At 36.7% G+C, this 20,670-nt stretch overlaps 2 protein-coding genes across 2 annotated transcripts; both read right to left on the bottom strand.

The window, feature by feature from the left end:
• Nucleotides 1-312: 312 nt before the first annotated feature.
• LOC108880709 (nectin-3-like protein) lies at nt 313-4,165 on the bottom strand. The gene is made up of 6 exons (XM_051076029.1): nt 3,821-4,165; nt 2,997-3,338; nt 2,502-2,610; nt 2,167-2,201; nt 2,024-2,062; nt 313-1,858 (listed from the first exon to the last, which is right to left on the bottom strand). Exons 1-5 carry the CDS (start codon nt 3,873-3,875, stop codon nt 2,034-2,036), a joined length of 570 nt encoding a protein of 189 aa, XP_050931986.1. The 5' UTR covers nt 3,876-4,165; the 3' UTR covers nt 313-1,858; nt 2,024-2,033.
• Nucleotides 4,166-6,991: 2,826 nt separating this feature from the next.
• LOC108880660 (carcinoembryonic antigen-related cell adhesion molecule 1) lies at nt 6,992-16,921 on the bottom strand. The gene is made up of 11 exons (XM_051076397.1): nt 16,824-16,921; nt 16,354-16,683; nt 15,689-15,964; nt 15,287-15,535; nt 12,128-12,195; nt 11,451-11,523; nt 10,708-11,049; nt 10,168-10,270; nt 9,088-9,122; nt 8,925-8,980; nt 6,992-8,755 (listed from the first exon to the last, which is right to left on the bottom strand). Exons 1-11 carry the CDS (start codon nt 16,867-16,869, stop codon nt 8,606-8,608), a joined length of 1,728 nt encoding a protein of 575 aa, XP_050932354.1. The 5' UTR covers nt 16,870-16,921; the 3' UTR covers nt 6,992-8,605.
• Nucleotides 16,922-20,670: the final 3,749 nt, after the last annotated feature.

Genomic DNA, 20,670 nt, shown 5'->3' with positions numbered 1-20,670 from the left:
GGACCTTTCGTTAATGTCAGCCCTCAGGGATTTTGGTTTAACAGCAACAGTCAAAACTCATGTGCTGTAACACATGGGACCAAGACAGACTTTTGTAGTTTTGACTGTAGGAGGTGTGACATACATTCAAAAATATTTGAACTGTTACAACTGGAAGAGAAATGGTGATTTGTTTAGGCCTGGCATGGCAGGAAGCAGGAGAAACTTTTTTTCATGTAGGTGCAGGGTGAGGATTTCTCATCCAGAGTTTGTGTTCATGAGAGGTGTATGCAGTGAGATTTATGAGAATCTGAATTGAGGATCTTTAGAAACCACAAGTTTTGGGTTTTATTTAAAGGATAAGTAGGATGGTTTCTGATGATAAAACACATATAAGAAAGAACGTACAAACACTAAAAGACACACGCTCCAAATCCAGAGATGAAAAAACATACAAATAGGAAAAACACATGCAATAAGATTTGCTACACTGGAAATACTCGGGGATGGTAGGGGAGAGTGTCCATTTGGATAAATAGCAACGCTACAAATACTTTTGCCTGCCCACCAGTACCTAACCTAACCCTTTACTAAATATTGATATTTTTCCAGCCAAGAAAGTAATCATCAACATTTCAAACATACATTTCAGAGCTGTGAGAACCCGCCATGCAGTTGTGACCAGTTGCCATCTCAGCAGCTTGCAGCCTAGCTCCAGAGATAACCAACTGGTCAGCATCCACTGTCTTATTTCAGTAAGACCTATGGCTACGTGCCACTGGCTCTGTTGTCTGTAGCATTTTGAACTGTGTGTTATAACAACACAGTTATAGTTCTTTTAGATGCTAAAATGTGGTCTCAGAGTTGAAATATATTATTTGTTGCTGCCAGTATGTCTCAAGATAAAGCTTAATTCAGAATGGATAGATGTTTTATTGTTGCTGCCTATTTACACTTTGTGGTTCTTATATGTACTAATATATCATTACATTTCAATAAAAATGAATAGATAGAAAAGGAACATTAACATTGGCAGTGCAGTTTATGTTAAATTTTGCTGTTCAGTCCCACACAGCCCCTCAGTGTTGCTTTTCCCCTTGCATGTGCTTTATCCTAAGGGGCTACAGTGTGGGTGATTATATTTGATATTTATCTTACTGTCAACAAATACTGCAAAAATTCCAAAACTAACATTGATCCACTGTTGTCCAAAAACTATTAAAAACACATTAATGAGCCAGTGCTGGACTGGGTGACACGTCCCTTCACTGTAATGAACACTGGCACTGTTTATTTTGAGTCAATCCCATACACACAGAAATGTTGCTGTAAACTCACTAGAGCACCAAATGTTTATTAATCTGCAGCTGGAAATACTTCAACAAATGAACAATTTATCCCTGTTTGTGTAACATTAGCTAAAAAGTACAGACCCCCTGCTGAAATGAAGTGTTGCTCATTTTCATAGCTTCACATCTTCAGCTGAGAGCCTCAGGCAGAGCAGGGAAGAGGTCAGTATTGAGGGTTTGATTAATGCTTTGCTGGTTCTGGTCTTTTCATACAATTTGTTGACAGTAAGAAAAATACAAATTAACTCCAGACTAAGATGATTTATTGACAACTGTCAGGATGTGATGACATTTGAATTTTACATAAGACACCAACATGCTGGTAAATACAACTTTAAGTAGCTTTATGAGAGTTTTTTTATGCCCTAGTAGAAGAAAAAAAATGATTACTTATTGATTGTACATCTCTCTCTTTCTTTTATATTTCCAATGACTAACCATCCACCTGGAGTATGGGACATCTTCATCTTCATCATGGATGGTCTGTGTTTGTCACTGGAAGACGATGTAGTATCTCTGGAAGCTTTGAACTTGACATCAGAGTAGATCAGTTTTTATGAGGAGGAAGAGACGTTAGTGCTCTGATTTATCATCCCAATTCTCATCAACTTGTTTTGTTGCATTTTGTGTCAAAGCAACAAAATAATCAAACTAATCAATTTTTGTGTGTAACTTCAAGCCAACTCTGAGCTCACCTCATCTCTTTCAATTACACATCACTGGACCACCTGTATCTGAAAGACAGGGTAGCTTTAGTGAAGGGAAACAAACAAAGGATATCAAATTAAGTGATGCTGTTTAAAAATCAAGAGGAGGAACTTGCACATTTTTTCCTCACCAGAGGTGATGCAGTGCCTGACAGAAGAACCACGTCTGAGTAAATAAAATACAGTGTTACATTTTCAGGAGTTAATTTTTTTCCCACAGACTCTTTTAAGTATAGTATGTGCTTTAATAAATCAATAAATCATAGATAGAATTCACTTCATTCAGCATCTGCAATAATACTGTAGAGGATAAATATTCAGTTTTTGTTCACTAAATGCATGATAACTGCTGATATCTAATAAGTAATATGTCATGTTGCGTCCCTTTCTGTCATGGAGGGAGTTTGATATTTAACAGCCCATATACTCCTACACAAAATACATACACACACCTAGTTAGACACACCTCATTCTGATGATAATGATGTAAGTTGTGACTGCCATAGTCACTACTATCAGCACGAATACTCCTGCAGCAATCAGCCTTGGTAATGTGTGCATCTGTACAGTCTTTTCTGAGACAAGGAACACAATTATTATAGGTGCTATCTTCATTGATTTTATGTGTAACTAACTTAAATAACATTTCACAATGTTGATATAGATAACTCTTTATTTATGAGACACAATGAATGTAAATACATTTGTCATGGTAGTGTAAGTGGCAAATGGAGAGAAATATAAGGCAAGGGTGAGGCCCCACTTACAGGTATACACCATTCAGCCATAACATTATACTACATTATATTATACATTACTACATTATTACATTATATTAACATAACATTAGGTTATTTACCACTTAGATGTAAAAGATGATAAAGATCATGCTCAAGATGCTCAAGATTTTTTGCGCTTCATGTTAAAATAGCCAGTTTGTTTAAAATGCTTCAATACTCACCTTTAACAACAAGTTTGGTTGTTCCTTCAAATGAACCACTGGGGAAGGTTGTAAAGGTGCACATGTACGACCCTGCATCTGCCATTTCCACATCTTTAATTATCAACGATTGTTCTTTAATCTCCACTCTCCCCTTCAGAGGAGAATCATAAATATTCACTCCAAACTGGCTATTAGAAACAATAATGGTGACTCTCTTTCCTTCTGGTTCCAGGAGATCCCACTGAACCTGAGTAATGTTGGCATTTTCTGGTCCTTGGATGAACTGGCATGGCAAGGTGATGTCATGCCCGAGGTATCCAGTCGCTTCAGGCTTGACATTGACTTGCTGTGCCTCCAGAACTACAAAAAATAAGGTGACATGGTGGCAGAAGGAAGAATTAGATAGAAAATAAATATAAATTCATGCTGAATTACCTACTTTATGCTTTATCATTCAACAACAGTAACTCAGAGAAAATAAATATAAATTCATGCTGAATTACCTACTTTATGCTTTATCATTCAACAACAGTAACTCAGACTACCTTTTGGGTCACTATTATTATTATTATTATTATTATTATTTTAATTCCTTTAATGACCTTTTGTCAGATCAACAAAAAGTACTTATTTGCAAGAATTTACAATTTTATAGGGGTTGTATTAACCATGTTCATGAATGTATTCTTTGTGTTCAAGAAACACACATTACAGTTTTAAAATGTATTAATATTATTATTTCCTAATATCAGCTCACTACCATCCTGTATTCAACACACATGCTACAAACATGTTTAACTGCTTCTCAAAAAATTTACCAAATATAAAATATCTGGTCTTACCTCGTAGAGTGAAGTAAATCAACATTAGGAGAGGTGATGTGTTGCAAGTTCTCATTGTACACAACTGTAGGGGTGGAAAAATAACAGATGCACTTCTAGTACAATAGACAACTAATTTAAGATAGCAATTAGCCACATTAAGTCTAAAAATCGCCTTTTAAGTGAGTGTAAGCGGTGTATGGCAGTATCTAAAATATGACTCTTGCGCCAAAAATAGGTTAAAAAAGAAGAAAAGAGAAAAATAAAAAATGTTGAATCTATTCATCTGTAGTCCAGACAGTTTCCAGTATATGATTTCCTCAAGCTTCCTCAAACTTCAAGCTTCCTCAGACGTCAAGCTCCATGTGACCTCAAATTCTTTGACAGTCAAAGAAAAAAATAAACCTTGACCAAGAAAGAGGCTGTAGAGCTGTGGCAGGGAGCTTTTCTAATCTCTTACTAGTTTTACTAGTAAGTAACTAGTTAATTTTAATTTTCTTTGTTTATTTTCTTGTAGTCTAAATAGCAATCATGGTTTTTATGTCCCTTTCCTCTTGTAATGCTGTAACCCTCAGTGAAACAGTGACCTCATGTGGTCAAATGATGATAATGTAAAGAAGCACTAATGCCTGATATCACTTTAAAACACAGCTGAGTGGCAGTGTTCAGAGACATTTACATCTGTGTTTGATAAGAATAAACAGAGAAACCCTTTGTTTTCTATACATCAGTTTAATACTCAGTCTCCACTAACAATACTGCTCCAACATATGCAACATGTGCTATATACACATTTAAATCTGATGTACAGTATGTATCTTCTGAAAATACCAGGGTGGCCTACACAGTTACTTCTCATTAGACCTGAAATAATTAATAGAGCGACATAAATTTATTTTGCAACAATTTTTCATTTTTTTTTAGCACAAATGCCCCAACTTCTCAGGTTCCAGTTTTTCAAAAGTGGATTTCTTAGATTTCTTTGACAGTAAACTTAATTTATTTGGTTTTCTGGTTTGTGGGATGGGCAAAGCATTTTTAATATGTCAACTCCAGCTTTGGAAACAGACATTTTTCACTATTTATGAACCAGATTATGAAGATTTGTCAGTTAATCCACAAAATAAAAAAATAAAAAAGTGTTAGTTGCAGCCCTAGTTGTCATACTCTCATGAATCTAGAAGTATGATGACACAACAGTGACTTATTGACAAGTTAATGATAAACTTGGAAACTACATCCAGGGACAGGACTTAAAGAACAATATTGTAGAGAAAAAGACAGAAAACAGACTTAAACTGATTCCTGGATGTGAATTTTTATTACAGCTGCTGTAAATATTTCCAGTTATCTTGCCTTCATCAGGATGTTGTCTCTTAACTCTCAATTATGGGTGGGGTTCATTTCCTTGAGCTTTCAAAGACAATGTAAATGTTCTGTCTGAGAAGCAGAAAGCAGAGTATCACCATGATTCAGATCTATGAAACATTAACATCAGAACACAGAGGAAAGAGAGATCAAGATTTCTAGTAAATGTAGGGGTGTAATTTGGTGAAGGAGCTGCTTTCTCTCAGCACGAAGGAAGAAAGCATTAAAGTCTCTAAATGAAAAGAGTGGAGCCAACAGATGCCTTTAAAAACTGTCTGGTTTAATGGTAAAAATGTAAGTTCCTGTTAAGCTCAGAGAAGCAGAAGTGGTAAATGTTACTTGTCTTTATTTGTACATAGGTTTTACAAAAGCTAATTTAATACTTGCATATAACATGTATTAACACCCCCATATTCACAACATATCCACAGCATTATACTTACCTGTACTTTACACACTTTCACCATGACAAGATAGGAATATAGTGCTAAAAGTAATTATGTAAAAACTGAGATGTGGTGGATGTTAAAGTACATGGCACTACTGTAGTGTTCAAAACCAACAAAGTCTTATTCCACTTAACCCAGAGTCAGTGGGTGATGAATAGTTTGTTAGGATCACAGATAGATTTCTGAACAGGGCAGAGGGCACCTGAACCAGAGACTCTGTTAATCAAACAACCACATAGAGACACAAAGCAATGTCAAACAGAGGGAAACAGCCACAAAGAGTTGGGAAACGACCATAAAAAAATGTATAATGGCGGTAAAGAGATTTAAAAATTACCACAAAGTGACACAAAACAACTATAAAAAGGTGTAAAAAAAAAAAAGAAAAAAAAGATACTCAAAACTACAAAATGACCACAAAGAAATTCAATACAACCACTACGAAAGAAAAAACAACCACAAAGATACACAAAACAATCATGTAGATATGCAAAATGACTACAAGACCACAAGCCTTAAAAATGACTTTCAGACTTTCAGTCTGGTTATCTTGCTCCTATGTAGGAGTGGTGTGGGACCCTTTACATATGAGAATCCAGCAGCCTGTTGTTTCACTATTACAAATAGTAGCTATTTGTTATTATATCATACTAGAATATTTGACTGAATAAACAACATAATAATTACATTTAAGCCTTAACACACTTTGATCATTTTACAAATGTCCCCCGTTTCTTTAAAACTGTGCTCTGGTTTGGCCCCCCAATTCAGCCGATCCTAAATCCACCTCTGGGTGTTTAACATAATGGCAGTGAGTGTTAAGAGACCTAAACTTCATGGTAGTTAAGTAATGCTGAATAATGTCAGTATTTGCTTGTGTAAAGAATTAGTGTGACATTTCCTGCAGAGAGTAAATATATTGATATTGTCTTTTACGTGCCACACGTTTGCAGGTACTCTTCATCACTTCTTATCTATTTCTGTCTCTGTCAGGCAGCTCAGTATCACCTTGCTACCTTTAGAAATAGATATTTTTTGTAATTTTTGTGTTTTGAACAAAGCATTTTGAGCTACCAAAAAACTACCATCATCCTTTTCACAACTGCCATGCTTGCTTATTGTTTGTCCTCACAGTTTGATTTCTTGACAATACACATGAATGTGTGTTCCAGTAGCTCATTCTTAGTAGGTTAACATGCGTCTCTGGTTTTTGAGTGGAACACTTTCTTCTCACGTCTGACTAACATGATATACAGATATGGAAAGCTTGTCACAGTACACTGCCATCAAACGGCATTTGTCTTATCTTCCTCATCTATTTCCTGTCATGACAGAACTCTTCATAACAGAGATGAGAAACCACTGATTTTATGTGTCTGTGAAAACGCAAAACTTTATTAAGCAACAACAGCCACTTACAAAAAGTTCCTTTCTAAAGTAAATGTAGAGATAACAAAGAATTGTGCACAGTCATTTCTGCTTACAAAACTTAATTATTAGAAAAAGCATTACTCCGACTGTAATCAGATCTAAGCCGACTTAAACACAACCCAACACATTTGAAAATCAAATATAAAGAACTTAACTTAATATGTTTACAGTGTAAACTGTGTTCTGACAACATGGTGAGTGAAAAAGACATAATCTCACACCCACAAAATGACACTCAGGAAATGCTGTTTCAAAGGCACCAGGTGAAACAGAGACGGTTGGTAATGTACAGTGATGGTATAACAACTACAGCAACTTTGCAGACAATATTTTGTCACCTTTTTACATATGGCATGCTCAGACTGCAACAACCACCCACATGATTGTGTCATTAACTTTAAGCAGTGTTCTACACATCAGAGCCAAAGCAGACAGTGCTGGGTAAAATTAAATATGGTGCTACAACTATTACTATCTATCTGTGTCTCTAGAATACATAGTGTACTGTATCATGATATGTAATTCTTGATTTTGGTCTAAAACTGCTATAGGTACATTTGAGGAAATAGCTAGAATGAGGGAAAAAAAAACACTATTTGAAAGCATTCACTCCATTCTTCCTCTCTGACTCATAAAATTTAACCCTTAATAAGGCTCAAGTGCAAGTGCTGGCTGGTAACAGAGTTGGAGAAAGGCACACATCATACACTCATAATCATCATGAAATCTGTTTAGTTTAGAAAATGAAGATAAAATGGGAATCCAGGCAGTTAATTTTAGAGCAGAAACTGAGCAGTGTGTTGTCACCGCTTGCAAACACTGACATGACATTCTGGGTTTTGCATTGCTTAGTTTGTTCCCCATTTGTGCAACTTTCCACTTTTGTCTTCCTCCATTAATTATTACCATAGAAGGAACAGAAACTCTGTGGGATGAGATGTTCACGGCTTGGCATGTTGGACGTTATGAAGAAAATAGCTCAATGTGTCTGTTCCTGTTTGTACTATTCCTCGCTGCAATATTAGAAACTGATCCCCCAAATGGCACCAGTGTGCTAAACTCTTGCTGTCTAGATCTGTTTCTAGCTATGCTAGCAACATGACTTCAAGAATGACAGTGGTGGTCGGTCCACCAGTTTGGTTCTCACTGAAATATCTTGAAAACTGCACTGGTATGATAATTTGTACAGATATTCAGGGTGATGACTACTGACTTTGGCAAACCTCTGACTTTTCTTCTGGTGCTAGCATGATGCTGATCTTTCAGATCTTTATTAACATACTGCAACAGCTATTGTTTTGAAATTTGGTGCACACATTTATGGTCCCCAGAGAATGTACTGGAATAACTTTTATCTCTTGACTTTTTATCTAGCAACCTAACCAGGTCAGAACGTTACTTTAGTTTATGATCAAAACTGATAAATTCTCAGTCATTCTCAGCTGTACTTAGTGCTAATTATCAAATGTTTGCATGCTAACATGACCATAGACTCTTAGTCTTGTTATCTAAGGACTGCACTGCCAGTGATAGCTCTTTTATGTCCCCTGCTGTGAGGCTATAGAAGAACAGCATGTTGATGCTGCTGACCCCCAACTACAACCTCAGCATATGTGACATCAGCACATGAGGTATGTGTTTGTTTGTCTTCAGATGAGGGTATCGCATCTCTGGATGGTTTGAACTTGATGTCTGTGTAGACCACATCCTATGAGTGAGCGTGAGAAAAAATGTTAACCTGGAGAATTACTTGCTTATTAGTGTCAATATGATCTCTCTTTTCCTTATCACAACCACACAGTAAGCAAACTCAATCTGACGTAAACATTATTCAACTTAAATTCAGACATGAAGCTTCAAACCAACTCTGAGCTTACCTCATCTTTGACAAGAACAGACGGCCTGAACACATCCCTCACCATGCTACCTGTATCTGACAGACAGACAGACAGACATAGCGACATAGCTTTATTCTGGGGAACTGACAAACAACAGAAGAGATCAAATGAAGGGAACAGGAACTTGTGCTTTTGTTCTCACCAATGAAGACGCGGTGTCTGACTGAAGAATCACGTCTGAATAAAAGAATCAAAAGTGCTGTAATTAGTTTTTCTGCATGTGGTTATCTGATTTAGACCACGATTTTCTTTTTAATCCTAGAAACTGAGGCTGCAAACTAACGATTATTTTCATTATTGATTAATCTGCTGATTAGTTTTTCAAATTCTCAATCAGCTGATTTAATTTTTTTCAGTTAACCAATTAATCAATTAGTCTATGAAACAGTTACAATGATGTTAGTGGCAAAGTGTTTTCCTAAAAAAAATCACTGAATTTATGTTATCAAAATTATTGATTATTTTTGCGTTGACTGACTTATCACTTCAGCTCGATCATATTTTTTAAAATTATTTTTTTGTTAATTAAACTGTATCCCTGTGTAAGTAAAAGCTGATGCTGTAGCAAACCAAGGAAAGGCAGCAGCATTTTTTGTACATTCTGCACCGGATGTAACATTAATTAAATCTTAATTTAAAGTAATTTAACACCAATAAATATTCAAAACATAACACAAAATTACAGAGTGAGTATAAACAAACGTATGCTAAAAATTCTGGGTTATGATAAGCTTTAAAAAAATATCAGTAAAAATCTATGAAACAGTCTTGACAATGATTGAAAAATGTGTATAATAATGGAAATTCAAAAAATGTTAAATAAGGTAATAAATATAAAACAATAGTTTGAGGAAAAAACTGACAAACAAGGAATACAAAAATACGTTGTTTTAAATACACAGACATGACTTATGGTAGCCACAACTTTACTTCCCTTTTAGTTGTTTTTCCTGTAATTCATCACCTGTCATTGTGCTATGTATACACCGGTGTTAGCAAATATCAAAATAAATATGACAATTATCCTAATTTGATACTGTTAACTGTAACCATCGACATTAAATAATTAGTAACTGATAAAAATATGTACTTAAGGTGATTCATGCTGATATATCAGTAACATCATATGATATAAGAGTCATAGTTATGGAAAAGACGTTTATTTTCTACCGCTTCCACTGAATATTCACACACACATAAATTACACATCAGACACACACACCTTCTGATGAGGATGAAGTAAGCTATGGCTGCCGTGACCACCACCAGCAGTATGACAGCAATCACTACAACAGAAACCATCCCTGCCGATAACGGCTTCTGTTCTGGGAGAAGAAACATGACTGTGTTTAACCCTGTGTGTATCTATCATGTGAAATTCTTTTTAAGTTCATGGTGTGTATGTAACCTCAGTTCTTTGAGATCAGTAACAGACTTAGTGTGTTCATTACAGACATACAAGATAGTGCAGGGTATCTACAATGTTCGCCACTAATTTACAGAGACCCATGTTATTCTCCACTGGCCCGTAATGGACAGAGGATAAACAAACTCTAACATTAAAAATTTGTGAATTGTGCAGTTTAGATGCTGATCCCAGTTCCTGAAGTACTGTAATTTGCACAGTGAACAGACACAAAATGTTGTATTCAAGATGAGTTTTTGGTTTGTGTTGACTTCAGGATCATGTTCACTTTGAGAACTGTCTATACGTCATATTATTTACAGCTGCTGTTTGTGTAAAAATGCTTCACATACTCACCTTTAACAACAAGTTTGGTTCTTCCTTCAAATGAACCACTGGGGAAGGTTGTAAAGGTGCACATGTACAACCCTGCATCTGCCATTTCCACATCTTTAATTATCAGTGATTGTTCTTTAATCTCCACTCTCCCCTTCAGAGGAGAATCATGAATATTCACTCCAAACTGGCTATTAGAAACAATAATAGTGACTCTCTTTCCTTCTGGTTCCAGGAGATCCCACTGAACCTGAGTAATGTTGGCATTTTCTGGTCCTTGGATGAACAGGCAAGATAGGGTGACGTCATGCCCGAGGTATCCAGTCACTTCAGGCTTGACACTGGCTTGTTGTGCCTCCAGAACTGCAAAAAATAAGGTGACATGATGTGCAGTTTTGTTGAACTCTTGCTCTCTTACTCTGTTTTAATTATATGTTTACACTACATAATTACTCAATTCACCTAAAAACACACAGTATATATGGAGTGAACAGCACTTAAGCAAACTTATCTCTGAGTATCTACTGTCATAGAGAAGCTGAGTACAAATACAGAACAACAAGCTCTAAACTGTGTTTGCAAATTGTGCTTAAGCAGAATTTTCACAAGGAGCTTTAAAACGGTAATCTTAAATTATCTAAAATCAGTATTAGCCAACTAATATTGTTCCACACACAGAAATCTGCACTTAAATCAGACATAATATCTATAATAAAAATATTTAAATAATAAAAACTACCAAAGTTTAAAGCATTTTATCTTACCTGGGAGTAATGTGATGGAAATCAGCTTCAGCAGCATGAGAGGTGATTTACTGCAAGTTTTCATTGTACTCAACTACAGATGGTGGACAAAATAACAGAAACATTACATTACATTACAACACAATAATCCTGCCATGCATATCACTGCAAAAGCAATTCAGGAGGCAATTACAGGTCACATTACTGTTAGAAAGTGAGTAAGTTATTATAATAAGCAACTAGCTTCATGTGTCAGCTTCAGAAACTAACACCATTTTCTCTATCAGCTTTGACGTCAACGTTCAGGAAACTTACAGACTTTCAAGTTTCTGGTTCAGTAGTCGAAAACACTTTAGAAACACGCAGTAAGGCAACAAGGGAAAGGTGTCAAAACTCAGGATACTATGTTGCAAACTGTAACATTTGCATTCTTAAACAGGACTATAGTCGCAGTCACCACTGACACACGATAACTGCGGTAAAAATGCGACAAAACCACGGCCTGAAAAATAACCGAGGCCACTGACATAGCAAAAAACAAATAACAAACAAACAAACAAACAAAAACAGTGCTGTCAGGTGTCGATTCCTCAACCATCAACCTACCTACCGTACCTGAACATTCAAACTAATCAGCACCTCATGGAATGACTCAAAATAAGTTATAATTAAATGAACTAATAATTAAAATAACTTACCCTATGAAGAGAGGGGTGTATAGGTGCCCGACTGCGACAGGAAGCATTTTTCCATTTCTTAACACTTTAATCACGAATAAAACTTCAGAACTCTAACCGGTCGATCGTTCCTCTCGAGAGTGTTGAAACCTGATATTCAGCTCAGTATTAAACAGTCAGCATTATTGTTGGTCCATCGTGCAACATCCACCTGCAAAACAGTGACCCCATGTGGTCAAATCATGGTAACGTCTTTCACACAAACGTGATGTTGAAACGGATAAAACTCTCGCATCGTTTTGGCTGTAGCACCATGGTGACTCATAAATGTAGCACTTGCACAGCTCTGAAAATTATGCTATACTATTCATGAGTATGGAATTATGTCAGATCTGTGATAATATCAACATCTTGATAAACATGAAAATCTGTCTGCTGGAGATAAGAGGGAGGGAGGGGGTAAGATGAATAGTCTCAGAGGTGAAATTTTTACAAATCATCAAGTTAAATGGGAAATTATATCTTCTACAAATTTGTATCTATTTAGATTATCAGTGACTTGTTAAGCAAACCTTTTGCTGACAGTATCTTACATCAGATATTGAACAGTGATTCCTTTTCTGTCAGAATGAAAGTAAAAATCACTCAGTAGACAGAGTGGTCAACTTTTTTTTTTACACTGTGGCCTGGTGGTTTGTGGGTGTCCTTCAGCAACTTTTACATCACAACATCTGCCTTGGATGTGTCTGCACCTGCTGCGGGGTGATACAAACTTTCAGCTAGCTACCCACTCGTAATCCAGTATGTTATGTTATGTTGTGATATCAAACTCACTGTTGGTAAATCGTGATAAAGCAGTGGTGAAACTCCCAACACCACAGCTAACGCGGCAGCAACAGCTGCACTTGCAGCAGCCTCTGGTCTCAGCAGAAGAGTTGAGTGCTGAAAACAGACTTTATAATCAATGAATAGAATGAATTTGACACACTCTAAGGTAGTAAGGTGTTGCAACACTTTAACAGATTTTACCATCACATGTAGTCTGTCAGTTAAAAGTACAACTCCTCTCACAGTGTCAGTTAAGATTCTGGATGATACCAGTGTTTAAGAAACAAAAGAGCATACAGCAGAGCAGTGCATTAATTTAAGGCCTCGCACCACTGACCACATGTCAAACCTTCTGGGGGAAACTGCATCTCAGGAAAGTGATGTATTATTATCTCCACCAATCAGACCTGCTGGTTAAATTAGCCCCAGGTGTTCAATGGGGTAATCAGATCAGGGATGCAAAGCTGTTTCAGTTGGTCGAACTGAGCTTGTTGCCTGCATGTAAATTACTGGTCTACAGGGCAAGACAGGAATAACAACTGAAACAGGCACAGCTCTGCAACCTGTGCTTCATTGCGTAAGTCAAAGCATGTAAAATGTTTTCAGGATTAATAGTCAGAAATGCAGGAAATACATACATACACACATACATACTTTATCAAGTTATTCTTAAAGAATGCTGAAAGGGAAGGTTTACAGAAATCTGTTCTACTGCTGACTGTTTACGTTTCACTGTCATATTTATGTTTTTTGGCCAAAAGAAACCATGTAGATCAGATCAGATTGACCCTGCCTTCATATGCAGGTGCAAATATTGTTTTTATGGTTGATGATTCAATAGGAAGATATTTAAAAGTCTGTGTGTGTGGTTGTCAAGAGTAATGGAATGTCTTTCTGAAATACTCACTACAGTAAGTACCTCCAAATTGTACAATATTATACTTCTACTTCTGTTTCTACATTTTGCATACAAAACATATGATTGGCCTATAAAATATCATAAACTTAAAAAAGTGTGGGCTTTTTTTCTTTCTTTTTTTTTGACTCAGATAGAAAGTGTATACAACTTCTGTCACTCCAGTAATTCGGTGAAACAAACTCGGTTACTTAGTTACTTAGTTGCATCTTGAGTTGTTTGTTATCATACATTACTGGGCAACTTATGTATTCATTTACAACAGAAGATGCCCATAAACCAGCAGAAACTTTGCTGATACTTGGAGGTTGTGAGTCAGGTTTAGACTCGTAATGTTTGCAGCTGTGCAACAGTGAAGCAGTATTGCTGAACTTTTGGTCTACCAGAAGAGGAACTCACAGTCTTACACAACAACTTCCTGGAAAAACCCAGTGACTGGTATGATCCGATATATTTCACTGCATGGACATGGCTGAAGGCTGCTAGACATATGCAAAAAATAAATAAAATAAAATAAAATAAAACCCACATATGATGATCTACACAGTATTCAAGTTTATCTTTGAGCAGGGACAAAGAATACATAAACCAGTTTTCCTTATGACTGACGATCTGGGTTGTTAAAATGGTGACTAGCTATAGTGAACTTCTCTCTTTCTGTAAATCACCAAGAGCTTTTGTTCAAAACGGGTTAATGCTTTATTAGTTACAATGGAAATGACATTTATAAATTGTCCAGTTGTGGACACACAGTCTTACTTTCACTCTTACATCCACATATTTAGAATAAAATACAGTAGAAATGTGAGATGGAAACCAGCTTGTGCTGACATCAACAGTAAGCAATAAACATGCTTATATAGTATATTCTTATATTTTCTGCATGTTTATTTACATGTATACTTCCATAAGTGCATTTAATTAACAACTAGTACAACTGTGTTTCCAATGTAAGCCTTTCAGCTTTGTCTCAGTAATCACAAGCAGCATGATCAAAGTCTTGGTGGGTCACAGTGATATTTCATGTGTAAGTACATTCTTCATGATTTTAATCAGGGTCCTTGATTATGAGCAAAACATACCAGGGAGGGAAGAACCTGAGACAAAATACGAAGCAATGTAAATGAATGTGGCAACAACAAGAGGAAATACATAGAGGGGAAGTCAAATATGAACAATAGTGCAGATATAGCATGAATGAATAATTTCATTATCATTTCTCACCTGCAACTTCCTCTTACATTAACCCCCTCAGAGTCAGTGCACTGATGACCAATGCTGAAAATGACCAACAGGGAGCAGTGCAGGATGCTTCGCAGAAGAAAGAGGACAACTGTTACCATCACTTGGAGAGTCACTCGGCCTTAATGTGTATGTATTACTGACAAAATTACAAAGAAAAAATAAATTCAATGCATCACTTTCCAGTTTCTTACCTCTCAGATTTAGAACTGTGGAGTTTTCCATCATGGTCACCATATTTCTGGCAGTGCAGGTGTAATTCCCTGTGTTTTCTTCCTCCAACCTCTCTATAATATACACAGAGTTATTAACATGAGTCTCGTTGCCGTTGAACATCCAGCTAAATGTAGCTGGTGGGACAGAGTCTGCTGTACACTGCAGTGTCACTCTCTGGCCAGGCGGAGCTGCTGACGGTCCAATAATGGATGTGTTATACGGTCCAACTGCACAGAGAAAAGTAATGTACAGTTTGAGTTCAGACCTGTACCCAAATGTCTTTGAAAGCTGCAAAAATCAAGGATTTCCACAAATACATATAATTTTCATTTTAAATGGAGAGTTAAAACTACCAGAGGCCTTCAGTGAACAGTACTCACAGTTGACAGTTAGATTATAGGCCGCTGTCATGGTGCTAAATGGGTTGCTGACCCGACACTGATAGGTGCCATGGCTGGAGAAGTGAACAGGTTGTAGAAACACTGTCCCATTGTCCGCAGAGAAACTGACTCGGCTGCTGGATTGGAGAGGCCGGCTGTCCTTCATCCATGTTATGGTGCTGATGGAGCCGGAGGCCTCACAGGTGAGGTTGGTGGAGCTTTTATCTTCTATCAATACAGCGGCGGGTCTGCTGATGCTGGCTCCTGTTACCGGTGCTGTCAGAACAGAAAGAGCGACAATCAAATGAAAACTGACTGAAAACACTGTCAAAATGTTTTGTTCTGATCAAAACAGATTCTAAATTGACTGGACAGACATCACCATCTTCACGGTTATTCCAGCTGTTACAACAACAGATGTGATTACAAACACTAGCATTATAATTTATAATATCAGACATGTCAGATAAATTTTTAGCTGCCTGACATTTATTTAAGATTTATTTACCAAAATGTTTTACATTCTTGAAATAATTTCAATATTGCTAATAATATGATTTAATTTTATCTGCCATGCTTTTAAGACAGACTCATCACTCATTTTAGAGGAACTGTGACCCTTTTTCAAATGACAGACATTATATTTTTAACAGTTAAGAACTCACCATACACATTCAGAGTGGTGTTCCCCTGTTTCTGCAACCCTCCGTCTGGTATGATGGTGACAGTGTACTCCCCGCTGTCTCCCAGAACCAGGTCTCTGAGCTCCAGGGCTCCCGTGGCCCGGTCTAATGTGGTCCTGTTGGCATATCCAGGCGCTGTGATGTCCGAGGTGCTGAAGGTGATGATGTTTGCCCCTTTGAAGCTCCAGCTGATGAAGATGAAAGGACTCTCAGGAGGTACAAGGGTGGTGGTGAACTTCACTGTGCCGGCCACAGGTCCAATCAGGGGTCCCGGGGGTAAAATTGCCTCACCCGCACACACACCTAAGTAGGCTAAAGAGGAGTCCAGTGTGGCATTGATGTTCAGCAGAATGATACATAAAATTCAGTATGTGACATGTATGATGTGCTGTAGCTCATTAAATCAGCCACACATTTTATTCTATGAAAATATAATCTGAATGTGACTCTACCTGATAAAACAAGTATCACAGCAGCACTGAGCATCTTCTCGTCCATAGTGAACAATGACCTATGTAAAGTCGTCTCTGAAATCAAAAACACAGAGTCATGAGTGCTCCTGCTCTTTTATCATCCCACACCCACAGTGCAGGACTGACTCCAGCCCCCACCCCACTCAATAATGAAAAGCACAAACAGTGTTTACAATGCCACTGTGTACATACACCAAAATGCCTGAAGGTGTGTTCAGCGAGGAGTTAGACTCAGGTTGATGGACTGTTTTTGTAGACATGTCCTTTGATCAGACAGATGATGATCAACTGTATTTAAGAAACATCTATCTTAATTTTCTTTACATTTCTGACATAAAAAAAATGAAATGAATGAAACTAAAAGAAGAGTAGTTAACATCTCACAGCTCAATAGATCTCTTCTCTATAAACAATACCTTGATATGATCTTGGTAATTGTCTATCTTTTAATATATTTTCCCTATATGCTGCAATTTCAATACATGATGAGAAAACATAACCTTTTATCAGTCAGCTAATGTAGAAAGCTAGTGATGTAAAAAAAATAAAATAAAATAAATAATGTTAAGTTTTTGCTGAAGATCCTATCCTGCTGAAGGCCTCATCAATAAAATTATATATTTCAAGTTAATCTTTTTTCCTCTTTATTCATAAAAATAAATGCTAGAGAGAAGTAATCTATACAGTTAATAATATGAGTGGTGAACACAATGATCTAATGCTCAAATCATTGTGTAATTTGTTGCATTCATAAGGTCATGTACTTATTTAACATTTGATTTCCAATCAAATTATGAATGTTGACTCAAATTAGGTATTAAATTAATCATACTTAACATCTCAGTGAAAATCAGCTGCACAGTTCCTGTAGACACACCAGTGCAACTAACTTAAACTGTTATTAGAGAGGCTGACCACTGGTCTGAGAAGCTTTTGTCCATTTGTTGCACTCCCCTCCTTTTGTCTGTGTACTACCACTGACCTGTTATGGAAGCATTTTGTCACTGTTTGCTGTGTATTCCTTGAATTAGTTATGAATTATGAAGCTTAACACAACAAATGCGGGCATCCAGGATGAGAAAATAAGCCTTAGGACAAAAGTAAAGTAAGACTTAAATTAGATAAGAAAGCTTAAATTTGTAGATCATCAACATTCCAAGCAGTAATGAGTATTTAATAATAGACCAGTTATAAACATAGATGCATTAGGCTGTGTTATGCATATTGAGATGTGTAGCGGAGGTCTCAGTCGTGGTGGTGCTGGAGTGTCGAGCATCAGTTTTATGAGTCTCTCTAGTAAGTGGTTTTGGTCTGTTACAGGGCTGTGGTTGAGAAACAGCAGCGAGCCGTAGCATTCCTCCAGAAGGAGGATCAAAGACGTCCATGAGACTCTTTACCTCCTTTACACAGGTTTACAAACAGGTCGCCAGCTTCACTCTCCGAGGCTTAAACTGAAAAAAGACAGATGTATTTCATATAGTGTCCAAATATGTTCGTATTTATTATTGCTGTTTTTAAAATATAAATCTATATCCAGGTATAGAGACCAGTCTGTCACAATGAGGCATTGACAGTGTGTCACGTGTCTATAACTCCTGACATGTGAATGTACAGTGAGGGGAGGTGAAACGTCAGTCAGGGATGTGTCACCAACAGATACGATGAGTTTCATAACATGTCTTCACTCAGTAACAATGTGCTTTTGTAAGTGGAAACTCACTCAGCCTGTACACTGGGAGTGATGGAGTGATGTGGCTCATTAGACACTGAGGGATTGATAAGAGACCAGGCCCTACAAATAGAGAAGTGGTTCTTAGTGTTTTTGGCTTGTTACTCCATAAAATGAAGTGATGTGTGACCTCAGGTTGTTCACTGTTCAAACAAAAGTTAAATTTTTTCCTATTTTGGTATTTTTCATTTAAAAATACTATTAAGTATTTTATCAGAAAAAAACTGTGATAGCAGAAAAAGTCCAAGAAAACCCCAAACAAACAAAAATCAATTTTCAAAAGCAGAAAATGCTTTGTCTTGTGACACTCAAAAATTAAATAAATAGATTTTAACTGATCTCTGTCCAAAAAAAAAGAGTTATTTTTCCATCCAAACAAAATCAAGCAGAAACATCCCACCAGTTAATTTTTTTTACGAAGCTGAGTTTCGCAACCAAAATTTATACAGAAGCTGAAGTTTTATATGATACAAAAAGCATTCTCTAAACATGGAGTCATGCCACATCGCTGTACATTTTTATGAGCTCCGAATGGATTCTTTGGCTACTCTCCAAGTCTATAAATATGTCCTCATAAATCTACAGTAATGTAAGTGGAAGACTGTTGTTTAACAGATTACATTCAAAACCAAACCCCCTTTTTCAATATAATAAATACAGTATGTCAAGAGTGTCAGAGGTTAGTTCAAACTGATTTATTCAGCTGTACGGCTCCTGCTTCTGAGGAAACTAGGAAAAACATCTGTGAGAGAATGAGATGTATTATGTATGCGGTTTAAAATGGTTTCAACCTTTTAGATCTTTCAACCAAGTTGACCTATGACCTCTACAGAGTGTAGCTACTGCCGAACCTTATCTGTTCGTTGCTAGAAGAGTTAATGTTTTACAGCTGGGAAAAGCCATTGTTTCGTATCCCTGAAAGACCCTAATATTAACATAATTATATCACCTGGCTGACATGAACCAAATCAAATGTACTTCAAATATACTTTAAATTGTACAACAATGTATTTACTGTATGTATTTTTCATTTCTTTAATAGTCTTTTCATCAAAAAGTTGGTTAATTGGTTATTTATTCAAAGAATTTGTTAAATTTAAATAATAGTGTGTGTGTGTGTGTGTGTGTGTGTGTGTGTGTGTGTAAGAGAGAGAGAGGGAGAGAGAGAGAGAGAGAGAGAGAGAGAGATAGAACTGGGTGGTGAGAGATTTTTTTATTAAAGGTTATCAGTTGGTTTGCATATGTTTTGTTTCATATCTGATATTGATGTATTTCATGACTTGGTATAAAGATAAAAACAAATAAAATACAGACTCAGCGGTGCCTATACATATATATATATATAAACAAACACTGTAATATAACCATTAGCTGATATCTCTATACTGAGCGATGCGCCTCTTGATTCTAAGAGATTAAATAAGGTCTCAGTGTTTATCTAGCATACTGTAAAGATTACATACAGTAATAGCTTGATATGTCTGTCATGTAACTGCAACCCCAGTTGTGTTCAGTTCATTCTCCTCGTGTCTGAAAAGATAAAACACTGCTCTGACCTGATAATATAAAACAGCGCTGTCTGTTGCTCCTCCTGAACTACAGAGAGATGAGTATGACATGTACATTCACAAATGCAAAATATAACATAACAATCTTGTGGCCTTGCCCTGTACAATGCATTTGCAACGCTGTTGTGTTTTTATAATTTTAATCAAAGATATTGATTTTACATTACATCAGATCTACATTTATGATCATTGGATTTTGTGTTTTTATTTGATGTCTCTTGAAAGCTTGATGATCAACATTTGTTCTCACATGTGGCCCTTAAGTAAATTAACTTTGACTTGTTCCATCAAATTACCACAAACTAATGGTCAAACAGAAAACATGGGGCCGGGTAACTTCGGCTTAAGAGTGCGGCTTGGTTGCTATGCCTCTGTCCAAGTTTAAATGAAGCTGCCATCTATAGTGTGCTGTGTGCAGTGCACCCTCAGGAAACTTACTGGCAACAGGGGTCCAACAGGTTATTCTAGCCAAGCACACGTTCACTGGTTTCAGTGTGTCTGAGCAACAGCTGGATGCAGCTGAATGCAG

This window comes from Lates calcarifer, linkage group LG15 (genome assembly GCF_001640805.2).
Source record: "Lates calcarifer isolate ASB-BC8 linkage group LG15, TLL_Latcal_v3, whole genome shotgun sequence".
Classification (NCBI taxonomy): Eukaryota; Metazoa; Chordata; class Actinopteri; family Centropomidae; genus Lates; species Lates calcarifer.
This window is presented reverse-complemented; position numbering and strand designations above follow the sequence as displayed.